The 13,534-nt window shown below is 42.6% G+C and overlaps 1 protein-coding gene across 19 annotated transcripts in view; it reads right to left on the bottom strand.

Moving 5' to 3' along the window:
• The window catches only part of BRSK2 (BR serine/threonine kinase 2), a 317,500-nt gene extending 312,680 nt beyond the window's left edge, over nt 1–4,820 (bottom strand). For 16 of the 19 annotated variants that reach the window (XM_032984942.2, XM_032984944.2, XM_032984946.2 and 13 more), the window contains exon 1: nt 4,376–4,820. In XM_032984942.2, the coding sequence (XP_032840833.2) occupies nt 4,376–4,469 (94 nt within the window). In that variant the 5' untranslated portion in view covers nt 4,470–4,820. The remainder of the gene's footprint in view (nt 1–4,375) is intronic. The other 3 variants (XM_032984961.2, XM_032984962.2, XM_032984963.2) reach the window with 1 other exon arrangement.
• Nucleotides 4,821–13,534: the final 8,714 nt, after the last annotated feature.

Raw genomic sequence — 13,534 nt, 5'->3', positions numbered from 1 at the left:
AACCCCTACAGTTTTTGCAAAGGTCAAAGTGCTGTGAGTTTCAAGCAGGATTCTTTGTATTGAATGTCTGCAGACCTAGGCTTAAAACATAATGAAAAGAACAAGACAAAATGGATCAGCAACATTAAATTTTTCATCAAGTTTATCTCAAAGTGAATAGGGTAACTCCCACTTAGAGCCAATGTCTTACTGCTTGTAGACAAAGCAGCGTTTTGGAAATTTCAACTAGCCATTGAATTGGTGCCATAGCAAACAATGATGCTGAAGCCTATACAGTGACTGTCAAATGAAAACACAAGAAAACCCTCTGAAACACTGAAGCCCTTCACAGGAAATACTTCAGTTCTTCATCCTTGCACTCATTATTAAATATTCACTGCAGTCAATCTGAATTGATCTTAAGAGTTTCATGGGTAAAATAAGGATTAGTGAGACCAAAAGAAACACATGAGCAAAAATATTTGTAGAATTAAAAAAAAAAGGAATACTCAAAAAGCTGATTTCACACTGAATCAGTGGCAAATAGAGAAAAGACTCTGATCTGAAACCAAACTTCATCATCAGGTATGACTTGAGTTTCTCAAGGCACACTGTTGCCACGTGTGTTACTGTAACATGACACACATCCTTTGCTCATTACTGTTAATTACAATGAAAACCTCCTATAATTAATTGTAGAAGAATGTATCAATGAAACTTAGATAAACCAACCTTTCCCCACACATCGGTGTATATATATAGTAATCTTTTACACTCACAGTTCTGTAAAATAATTTTTTTTTGGAGTATAATAATGAAGATGATGCTGCTTCTTGTATTCTTGCAAAATCATTCAAATACAGACTCCATGAGCTATTCCTCCAGCTGCAGTAAACAAGAGGTGCTCTGAATTCAATCTATTACAAAAGCAAGCCATTTTACCACAATACTCAAATTATACATTGAATTCATATGCTACATTATTAAAAATAATTTTCCTTCATTCCTCTACCATCCCCACCACCAGCAAAGAGCTAAGCACAGACATTTTTCAGCACTGCCCCGTGCAGCCCTTTTCCAACTTCTCCGACGTAAGAGGCCCTAATCCTCTCTTTGTGCCATCAGTCACCCTCGGCAAGCTAGACGCACCAGCACAGAAGGCTGCTCAGGACAAATTCTGTATAGCCGACTTGGAATTCTAATCAACACTTTCAACAACAGTTGTTACCCATCAGTTTGAACTGAATGCTTTTCTGTGTCAGTTTTGCCCACCCACAGCCGGATGTCACCAGGTTCTACTCATGTCCCAGATAGGCAACTGGATCTCTTTGCAGGGACCAGTAGGCTGCTGTTGGTAAACACTTTTATTCTGCTATTAAGGTGGCAATCAGTGGGAACTTCACAGAGAGAAAGACAGTGAGAATTCTACTTACCATTACGTTCTCCCTCCATGGCACCCTTTCTAAGTCTGTCCTGAACAATCAACCCACACTCCTTCTCAAAATCCCCTTCTTTCGATCTCAGTCAAAGAACGTAAAAGCCATTAATATATCTGTGTAATATTAATGTATCTGGGAGCAAAGCTAGACCTGCCTATCTGAAATAACTTCAGAGAGTCAAGAATTTTTTTATTCTAAATAAAAAAGATGGATATGAACGTCACTGCAAAATGGGTAGGACTTTGCAACACAACTTTCTTTCTATTCATCATTACATTTTGCCAGATTTTATTTCTCACTCTTCCCCATCCCCTTGGGGAAAAAAAAAAAAAATTTCAAGCCATTACCTCCTAATCTTCCAAGCTCTAAAGGCATGATTACAACCACTATTTTCTTCAGCCATATGCCACTGCAGCCCAAATTCAAAGTTGCACACCATGACAACACACTATGGTGAATCAGGCCCTCATACTGCGCTTGCTGTCCTCTCCCTAAAATGCTGCAGGTTGCCTGCTTATCCTCCAAAACAAGCAGGATGAAGACTAGCTACATACCACACTCTTCATGCCATTCTGCATGCTCCCAAATGTGATTAGCACAGAACATGCGAGAAGACCAGAAGGCATTTTTCCATATTTAGCCATGTATGTTTAATACAGAGTTAGATTTCACCTCAGTGCATCATTCCGTTAATCAAGGGCGGGTACAGAAAGGAAGACACAGACTGACATCAGCTACTTTTAAGATTTCTCTTCCTCTTCCCCCCACCTCCAGCTTCTATGACACCATGCATTTTGCATTTTATGTGCATTCATGTGTGCAAACAGCAGAGACTTATCTGTAAAGATCAGTTATGTGGTAAAACTGCAAAAGGAAACTTTCACCCTCATCCAGCTGGTTGAATAACTGCAGAGGCCAACAGCAGCAAACCTCTAAATACATCCTCTTCTTCTCCCTCCACCCCCACGTCTCTAATCACTTAGGAGGAAGATAGGAAGATTAGCAGAGAGGAAAAAAATAACCAAAGCAGCAGATAACCCTTTAGGACCACAACGTCAGGCTACGAGACATGGAGCAAAAGGTTAATGCATCTGTATTTTCAGAAATCTCAGACACAATTGTGTTTAAAGGGAAGGGAGGGGTGCTGAGAAGGTGAGAGAGAGAAAAGGAAATGGTGATGAAGACAAAAATGAATTTGTCATCTACAGCTGGCTCTTTGATCACCTGGAGTACCCAGGAAAGGATTACCAGCAGAAATAGGGCAGTTTTATTACCAATACACTGCAATTTTTTGGTAGAGTATTTTCATTATCATCATCAGAGCAGATTTTAGTAAGAATGAAGATACAGAAGGGCTTATTGAGCTATGCGAGGAATAAAGGTGGTAACGAAAACAGTGACAGAAAGCTACCTTTAGCAGCTGATACACTGAAGAGATTTGAAAAAAATTAAATATAAATAAAAGTCACTTTCACTAGAAGACAATGTCATCTTCATCCATGTCTCTGAACGGTTGCTATGGGGTTGTGAAGAGGAGGGGAAGGATGGGGGCGGGGGGGGGGGTGTTATAATCAATCATCTCAGAAGAGCATTGCTTCTTACAGAGAAAGATCTGGATTTTGACTGTGTCCCTAAGAAAATTGCGGACTGCAGAGCTGCTGCCACGCAGGGCAGTGAGGAAGAAGGCAGAGCAGAGGCAGCAGCTGGGGATGGAAACGCCTATTAAATCCTTTAGACAACAGATGGGCAAAGCTCGGCTGGGTTATAAAAAAAAAAAAAATACACCACAATGCATCATGTTTTATTGTCCTACCATAATGAACAACACTTAACACCCACATGCCCAAAGAAACCCCCTCTATGGCTGATCCTCCCCTCTCCCTAAATGATAATCTGGGGTCTCAATCCACTTTTGGGGGGCTCCCGACCCAATGAATTTGACAGATGCCATTGCTTACTGCACCTGTTACTAAAATAAATAAATAAATACATAAATAAATAAGGAGGATATTTGGGCTTCTTTTTAAGGGTTTTTCTTCCAATTAATGCTCCCCTGCCCTTGAAGTGAATATGCTATCCAAGCAAGCAACAGTAAGTCCAGATCTTGAACGCATTTAGTGGATCTAATTATGTCATGTAGGGCAGAAGCACCTGCTCTCTGCTAATTCCCTCTACCCGGTTTCCTCTTTTTAATATTTCTTACCATTGTTCCATTCAAGAAAATCTGCTGGGGGCAAGTTTCATAAACAAGCTTTAAGGAAAATAATTAAATAACCTCCCCTCCCCCCCCAGTCCCTCCTACAAAAACACACCATAACCAGAATGAATTCTGCTACCGATCCTCTATTTTTCTTTTATTTCAGACCCTACCCACAAAAACCACCAGCCCATCCATCCATATTTGCTAAATACCCACAGCAAGCAGTCAGTGCCACAGACATACTGTACATATTTCCACCCCCCCAACTGCACCTTAAGGACTACACCCTTTTCAATCATGATGTCATGAAATACTGCTGGTGACTCCCCCACTACCACCATCACCACCTCCTTGGTACTACAGGCTGTGAACCTTTCATTTCAATATAATTTGATTAAAAAGAAAAAGCTCCTAAGTAGGGCAGTGAAGAAATTGATGTGAAAATTCACCACCAGCAGATCATCTATTTTTTCCTCTGCATGCACTCTGGCTGTCATCAGAACAACACCCATTAGCAGGAGTAATGAACATAAAGCATCCTGGGCTTTTTTCTTTTTGAAATAAATAATAAAAGGAAAAAAGAACGAAAATTAAAACTAAAGCTGAAAATAAATAAAGGCAAAAAACCCCTACAAATATTATCTCCACTAAAACAGCAAATGGGAAAACCTGAACCCTCAATTATCCCATCCCCAACACCTCACTGGCTGCCACAGCACCTTCCCCCTAGCGCCGGGGCTGCTGCGAAAGAACCAACCTGTCTGTCCTTTTCCTAGGGTTTTCTCCAAGCGATAGGGTCCAACATATTGTGCATGTTGAGCTCCGCTGCCTTCTTTCCCTGTTGATGTCATTTCTACCTGGATCTGTAATTCTGCAATGTGTATGTGCTGATGAGCTGGAATTTCTCTCTCTGCAGTTCTTTAAATTCCCACTTTGCAGCTGTGCAAGCAAAGCACTCTTTTTCTTTGCTTTAGTCCACCTGGTTGCAGATTTTTCTCTTCCTCCTCTTTCTTTCCTCTCTCACGTGCGTGTTTTCTTGCTGGGTCTGCCTGGGACGTTGATGGACGAAGGAGTTATTTTAATGTTCAAAGAGGGGGATCTACGATCCAAGCCCAAGGAGCATGATGCTGGTGATCCGAGCTCCGCACGCCTTGTTCTCTCCAGGAGCTGTTCAAGGGAGAGCCAGAGCTAGAGCAGCGGAAGAGCTGGGGCCCGCAGCTGCGACTGACATTAAGCAGAGCCAATCCCCTCGTCTTCCACCTCCTTCTCCCCGCCTCCTTCCACTACCTTTTCTTTTCCATCAGCAGCAGTTGCTGCCTCTGCCTGCTACAGAGCATCATCATCAATGGCAACAGCAAACACCTGAGTTTATCAGTCTATTGATAATTAAGATAGTTTAATGTGCATATGATTTTAAGACCCAAGCACACACTTCTTTTTTTTCCGCTCTCTGAATTATACTCCACTATACAGCTGTACTTTCTGAGTATTAAAGAAGGGCTGAAATTGTGGCAGGAAATAGAGAAAAAAAAAAAAAAAAGCTACTTCTGAAAAAGAGCTTGAGAAATTTATCAATTCTGTTTGATTCTGGGGACCTCCATCATCTGTGGGGTTTACCCTTTAAAGACAGCCTTTGGTGGTGGGGGGAGGACAAAATGAAAAAAAGGTAGGGGGAAACACAGGGCTAATCCTATAACCACTGAACTCAGTGACAGACCTGCTTTTGAGTTTGATGGAGCAAATAACACTTCGGGTCTTTAGATGAACAGATCAAAAATGGCACAGCCACTATCTTAATTAAAAGCACAGCAGAAAATCCAGGGATTAGATGGTAATAGGAGCTGATTCCCAGATCCATAGGGTCCGTACGAGCTGCGTAATAAAACTTTCACTGGTATTGTCCAAGTACTTATGCCTGTGTTTAACCTTCAGAGCTTAAGGACCAGATGAAATAAAACAGTCTGCAGATATGCTTCAAATTAGGCACAAACCCATGTACTTTCTGGATTCAGGACCATACACCAGTTTCAGCCAGACTCCAGGGCTATCAAGCTGAAATCATTACCACACACAAGTTCAATTTTTTACCTTCTGTTCTCTGTTCCATTCCACACAGAAAACTGGCCAAGATATTCTTATCAAATTGCAGCTGAGACAACACACAGCAAGGATTCTTTGGTCAGAGAGGAAAGCCTTGACAAGCCTGTGAAAGAAAGGGATGGGAAAGAGAAGGCAAAACTTGAACAAGCTTTATAATTATTTGTTGCTCACTTGAGAGAAAAGTCTATTTCAGGTTTGTTTGTTTGTTTTTAAAGAGGGAAATTTACCTTTTTACTAATACCTCTATCTCTAGACATCAGCTACTGATGTAAACTGGAATAAAACTAGAAATTGTCTCTTTACCTGTATCACAGACAACACAACTCTACCCAACAGGTTGCTGAGGAGTTAACAAGATGAGGAGGTGGGAAGAAACCAGGCCAGTGGACTGAAACTTTAAACCAATTCGAAGGTACCCTCCTGTGTCCTCTGGAAACAAACCCCTGACACTTGCTTTCACCTTTCCCGGGTTTGTTCTTTACGGTTCATTTTTACTCCCTTCCAGACCGTGCTGCTGCAATAACCTGCCAGCAAACTCCAAAACACCCCAAACAGTCCCCATTCCTCTGCTTCCCCCTCCAGACCGCACCCTGTGGGACCACCCACTAGGGCTCCTCTACCTTTTTCCAGTGGCAACCTCTGCCCGTACTAAACCCCACAAGCGTTCACCTTCCCGCCCTACTAAACTGACCTCCGAATTGCCATTTCTCCAAGCTCCCTCCGGCAAATCTTTCACTAAGCACTGCTCTTCCCCCGAGTTACCGCAAGCCCAACAGCTGCCCCTCGTTCAACCTCGCTCCCCCCTCACACTCCCGCTCCTCTCCCTCTCCCCTCAGAGCCCCGCCGCGTCACCTCACACCCCCGAAGCCACAGTCTCTCACCGAGGAGGGAGAAAAGGAGAGAGTTGGGGGGGAACGACGCCAACCACCCGGGCAGCGCTCCCCCGCTGCTCCCCTCTGCCCTGAGCCTCCGGCGGAGCCGCGGGACCGGAGGGGGCAGGAGAGAGGAGGCAGCGGGCTCTGCTGGCAGCGGCGGCGACATGGCGGCGGCGCGGCCGCGCTCTTCCCGCCAAAAGTGCTGCGTGAGGGCTGTGGGCCCGGCGGGGAGAAGGCGGCTGCGTGGAGTGCCCCCCTGGAGAGGGGGGGGTGCGCTGGAAGGACCGACGGCTAAATGGGCGGCCGAAAGGGACCGGCCCCTACGAGACCAGCCCCGCGGCCGTGGGGCGAGGAACCGCCTGCCCGCGCGAACCTGGGCCGGGCGTGGTGCGGGGCTCGGAGCTGGCAGCGCTGACAGAGCGGAGGGCTCGGAAACCCAACTACGGGGTCTAGAAAGGCCAGGATGGATTCAACAGGAGCATCCGGTATGTCTTGGGGCACGGTTGAAAAAAATCTCTCTGCAACTTGAGGGGCCTTCCACACACGCCGTCCCTCAGGGCCCCTCCTTTCCCTAACGGCTTATGAGCCAGGATGGGGCTGTTTGTGGTGAGGCACAGTGGAGGGGAAGCACAGTCCTGGCTGGGCTTTTGGCTACAGAAATCGAGTGTGGGGGGGAATCAAACTGTGTCGTGTTAGACCTTTAACTCCCTTTTAAATGTGGAGTTTGTCTTCTGCTCTGCCACCCTCACTATTAAAAGGTCCCTACACAGACAGTAAGGGGCCAAACTGAATTACGGGAAGGTGAGCGTAACTTTCAGAAAAAGGAAAAGGCTGTTTATTTGTCTAAATGAACAAATTATCCACACCACCGTATTAACAATGCAGGGGGTGAATATCAGCATAGAACTCTACACTTAACATTTTTTTAGATTCCAAGGTTTTATTTAAAGGGTATTCAGTAGGAGATTATGTTGTCTGTATGTAGATAAACCGTATCTGGGTCATGATATTAATAGACGAGCCATCATACAATATTGTCCATTCAAGACCCAACTTGTGCATTTTACAGTTTGCTTCCATTGAGCATGGAGCAAAACAAATTACAGAGCCATGGATGTTGCAAATGCCCACCTTCCATCACAAAGCATGTGTCAGTGTCACAGCTGGAATAAGATCAGAAAACTTGGTGAAGTTCATATGGTCCTGACTGGAAGATTGGTGAGTTGGGAAAAAAAAAAAAAAAACCAAAACAAAAAAAACAAACAAAAAAAAAAAAAAAAAAAAAACCAACAAACCACACACACACAAAACCCCCACCCCACACCTTTCTGGTGTCATTTAGTTACCTGTTATTTTGATTCCTTAGGAATATTCTTCTGTGTGGCCTATTGCAACAGTTTTGACCTTTTGTCCTAAACTCTTTGAAAAAACATTTGGACACTTCTTGATTTCTGAATAATCAAATGCTGTTTATTTTATTTGTTCATATATAGCAAAATCCCATTTATCTATAACCCTTTGATCTGAAACTCACTCCTTTGAATCTAGGTTAAGTCCCCCTGGTGTGAATTACTTATACAATAATTCCCTCAATTATTTGAAGCCCTGTTTATCCAAATGTTTTGATGTTCCAAAAGTATTTTGAATAAACAGGGCTCTGCTGTCACTGGATATATCATCTATCTTTGGGGATGCATATAGGATGATTTCCCCTGACCGTATTCTGTATCATATTGTGTTTAAATGAACAGGCAGTGTAAGCTTAAGCTTAAGTGTATAGTTAGTATATTGGAACCATCTTCAGTACTTCATTCTCCATTAATTATTTTTCTTTCATTATTCTCACTAAAGGACTAAATCCCAGAAATTTAACACAGGAAGGACTCCACACAGATGCCAGCAAAAGTTTGCCTGAGTAAGGAATGAATAAAAAAAGTAATGGTCTAGAATTCAGTTTTATCGTATTTGTGAAACAATGCAGAGCAAAATTATTTGCATTTTTTGGCAATTTTCACCCACTCCTATTGACACTAGCTTGTGTCTAATGAAAGTCGTCATGTTCATTTATTTTCCTAGATGCTTGCCATTGCCTTTCTTCCTATTCCCATGGGAATCTTAAGGGTCGAAATGGATCATGAAATGATGCAAGAAGCTAGAGGAAAAAATGGGTCCATGAGGACATTTTATTCAATATTTTTCACTTGTTCAGTTGAATTTATTTCTGGAGTGTAAGGCTTCCAAGAAAAGGCACCAATAAAGTTGTGTAATTACCACAGAATGAATGAATAGTCTTCTCATGGTAAGAAGAATTCACATAAGCTTGGAGTTTTTCTCCAATTAGAATAACTTAATAGCTAATACCAATGGTAAGGACATATTAAAGATAAACAGGGCAAAAATACTCAACATTTGTAATGTCAGGATCCATTATCACACCCTGAATTACATGTTATCTCCACATAGCTATGGACACACGACACCCGTTTGTTAAGTCGTACTGGGAATAAAATATTTTGGGAATTAACCTTATTGTATAGATATGCCATAATAAACTGAGCCAGGTATCTGAGGGACATTTAGGCATCAATACTGTTGACAAACTGATAATGCCTATATTGAGGATAAATATATCAATCTTCATCATCTCCAAACAGATACTGACAGTCTTGAGAATTTGTCCCCCTTGCATTAGATATCTACCATCTTCCTAAGAGGCCAGATTAGACCCTAAGAAAAGAAGGGATGGGATGTCAGTAAGTGGATGGTGTTTCATATTCCGAGAATGCCCTTAGAGTTCAGACACTTTTTCTACTAGCCAGCAAGTGCTGGTGAACTTGAAGTAGTTAACGATGGTTACTGGAAGACAGTGCTTCCACAGAGTCCCACATTAGCAGCTCCTAAACCAGTCCACGTCACTCAGCAGAGGTATACCATGATAGTATTTAGATAAGCACTTTGGAGATCTTTCTGTTGTTGTTGCTATTATTATTTATTTAGCTATTATTATTAAAATTATTAGCATTCTGTATATTTTAGTACCTCATTTTTAAGGTTCACCCAGAAAAATTAACTGTTGGCTAGTCATCTACATAGCATCTTTGTTTCTAGCTGAATTAAGGTAAAAGCTTGTAAAATGTTTAATAATGAAATAGATAACTGCTTTCACACTATTACTTCCTCTGGACTGTGGGCTCTATCCCCTGGAAACACTAATGTTCTTTTCTCAAGTCTGCTGTTGTCATTACCTGTGCCTCGCAGAGCTATTAAACGATCAAGAAACAAAAAGCTCCTTCCAGCTTAATAAGGCAATGTGAAAACCTCTGCATGAATTTTTTTTCATACACTGAGCTTTGTATTTCATAAAAATATGAATATTCTGTACAGACCCATTCATAGGTTCAATGTGTGAAGCTTTTAACTGTGCCTTGATGGAAACCAAACTTGAAAGCAGTGAGACACTTCAGGGAGAGGATGGGTCTCTGGTAACCGATCTGTCTTTCAGGTACGAGAGACCAGAAGGATGTTTGCCTTGGGTTGTCAGATCAAGTGTCCACTTACCCTAATATCATGTCTCCAGCGGTGCCTGTAAACACAAACTTAGGGAAAAATAAGTCCAGGGCAAGTGTATATGATTCTTTCCTGCGGTATTCTCTCAGGATCCAATTGTTTTCAACTCGGGGACTGTCTGAGCCAGATGTTCTTTCAGTGTATGCCATAGTCCTCAACAGATTTCTTTTTCTGTGAGTTTGTTTTTGTCTTCCCTTAAAAACTTGACACCATGACAGATGGCCAGCTATCTCTTCAGATTATGTGCATAATTCTCAGAAGACAGCGAATCCTTGAGACAAGTCATATCCATTGATCAATGCTCAAGAAGCCCCAAAAGTAAAGAAAATTGTGAGTGAGGCACCATTCTTGAAACCCTGCAGCTGTATGGAGCAGTTCAAGCTGCTCAGGAAGCCTAGAAACATCAGAGCTGAGGGACCAGAGCATTTGGTGGTTAAGACACAGAAAATAGGTATGTGAACACAGAAACACAGTTTCTGGCTGTGCTTTTATGTTGTAGAGCAATTCCATCCATTCAGATTCTGCCACAAAATGCATGTGCAGCCTGCTCACAAGCTGATGGACTATATCATAAAGAAGTGACTGTTAAGCACATACTAGCAGCTATCATTGATGTTTTATGGTCACTCTTAGAATATGCAGTGAAGTTATATGATTTCAAATACACAGAATAAAGCAAATTTTCTAGATTTTATCACAGATAGTTCAGTGAAACATTCAGTCAAAATCCTAGAATATCCCTGCATTTCTCTGCAGAGATCTCATGTAGCCTAATAAGTTTTGACTGGAATGAACAAGAAAAAATGTTGGTTTTCTAGACCAGAGAGGAACTTCTACTCGAGAAAGTACGAGTTAAACATGCGCTACATATCTGCATGGCTGGACACACAATTCCTAGACAGAGACTCAGAGCACTCATGCAAACATAGGCTGCAATGATGGCCTTATCCTGCTCCCTTCTCTGGCAGAGCAGGATGGAAGTCCATTAGTCAGAATATATATATATATATATATATATATATATATATATATATATATATATATGCACAAGGTGGATGCCTCCAGCAACTGGACCCATAAAGTCAGTCTGCCCAGTAGCTGGCTCCGGGATCCCAGTCTGCTCAGTTGCTGGCACCTGCATGTACAAGCCAGTGAGGCTGACCCCCACTCCTCCCACCGGAGCTGTGCCCCCCCAGCCCTTGCTCCCAGGTCACTTCACCTACTCACCAACTGGTTTGGCTTGATCTTTGCTAGTGATCACACACCCACAACTGATCAGTCGCTGCACCACAGACACACACTCCCTCCAGCCTGCAGTCTGTCTCCGGTTGCTGAACTCACACCCCCATACACGTGCACATAGAACAGAGATCCCTCACCCAAGAAAAATTTAGAAAAGAGTTTAATAAGAACACAGGACAGACTGCGCTGATCAGGCACAGGGCATAGCCAGACAGACATTCTGACTAGCCAATTATGTATATGCAACCGGCCCTTTTTATTCGCTTACCCCTCTGTTTTCCCAGTCCTGTCCCTCCCCAAATCACCTAAACCTCTCCCTTTCTCCAACTCTGGTTCCTCCCCTAAACATCCCATAATTAACTCCTGTGAGATAGGAACTGCTTTTCCCTTGCATGCTGTAGTGTGTCCCACCCCTAGTCTGTGAGGCCCTTAGTCCAAGAGCTGGTCGGAGAGCCCTTGTGTCCCTGTGCTCAGCTGGGACTGTGCTGACAGCCCCTGCCATGGGCCTGGGAGCAGGCCAGCAGAGTATTGTTTGGGCACCTCCTTCCTCTTATTGCCTCTCTGATCACCTTCCTGAGCTTTTATCACACAATTTAACATTGTGTATGTTATGCTGTTGGATAATTTGTCTTTTAACTACGAGAAGCACTTGGTTTCTTGGTTACAATAGCCTGCCATTCCTACTGCAGGGAGAATTATAGAAATGACCCTCAGACAGGAATGGTCATCTGGAAGTGTGCCGTATCTCCTGGAAGATAATGTATACCCTGGTTTTGACACATAGTGGGAAATAGGCAAAGTGCACAGACTTGTAGCAGTTTAGCACCCCCTGGGAATTTGAGAAGAGGACATCCAGCCCTAGGTTCCCACAAAATTTTGGAAGGTAAAGACAGGCCAGCGACTGATGGGGATGGCAAAATGATGAAGCGTCCCCTGCTGCATAAAAATACACCATCCCAGGTAGTTGGTAAAAGATGAGCAAAGAGATTGATGAGGTGAACAAAAATGCGTATTCTCTTTGTATTCACAGCAGTCTCATGGAAAACAAAAGGCATTACTCAAAAAGAGTGCCAAGCTAAGCGGTAGGCAAGTAGAACAAAGGAGCCAAGAACCTGAGGCCACTATGCACCAGTGAGTAGATCTATATCTATTAATCAAATTGCCACATATAGCAGTGGCAAGTGCAAAAGATAAGCTTTTAGGGAAGACAGATCACATGAGGCAGTTCCTGACTTAGGACAGTAGTTGGGATGAAGACTGTGAGGCAGGTGTAGGTTAGCAACAGCCAGCACACCTGACAGCGGAATCAAGCATAAAGCAATAGGAAGAGTTTCACCTGATGAAAGAGTGTGAAGAACTGAAGAACAGTTTGAGGGGTTAACAGGATGTTGCTCATCAAAACGAAAGCAGCTACAGGATTCTTCTATCAGCAGCAGCATGGGCAAGAAGGAAGAAGCTGTTCTGAAGATCTGCATACTAAGGTCTATCAATTGCTGCAGTTGCTTATACAGATCCACATACTGGGTTTATATCACAAAAGGAAAAACAACATAATTTCCCTTAAAATGTATTTCCTAACTACAGCAATCATTTGTTCATTTGGGGAAAGAAAGAAAAAAAAAAAAAGAGCCCAAAAAACCTAACGAAAAGCATGCACTGAAATACTACCATCTTCCTCAGTAACAGATTTTCTTCAGAGCCTTTCTACTCAGTAGCAAAGAGGCCCAAACACATTCAGAGTGAGAGCACCAGACGCTAGATGTAATATTTATTAGATATTAGAACAATATTCAAACAACTGAGCTATGGTAATGCTGCTAACATAAAACTACAATTAGTATTTATAAAAACTGAAAAATCTAGCTCCTAAATCTATGAGGTATAGAACAAGGCAGTCCAGAGTACTGAAGGCTGAAACACTTTCCCTGCCTCCCCAAAGAGCAAAGAATTAGAGGAGGGGATTGCAGACTCTCTTAAAAAAAAAGAAAGTGAAGGAAGTTCTGAAGTTTTTGTAGAACTATTCAAGCACCAGAAGTCACAGTTCCTAGCTCCACAGGTGATCCAGCTTTTCAGAGAACAGACCAGTCTGCTGGGAGAGCCTCTAGCAAAGTAAAACAATACGCAGATGAAAG

This window comes from Tyto alba, unplaced genomic scaffold (assembly GCF_018691265.1).
Source record: "Tyto alba isolate M040663 unplaced genomic scaffold, T.alba_DEE_v4.0 Super-Scaffold_8, whole genome shotgun sequence".
Taxonomy (NCBI): Eukaryota; Metazoa; Chordata; class Aves; order Strigiformes; family Tytonidae; genus Tyto; species Tyto alba.
Note: the sequence above shows the minus strand (reverse complement) of the source record. Positions and strands in the feature narration are given on the sequence as shown.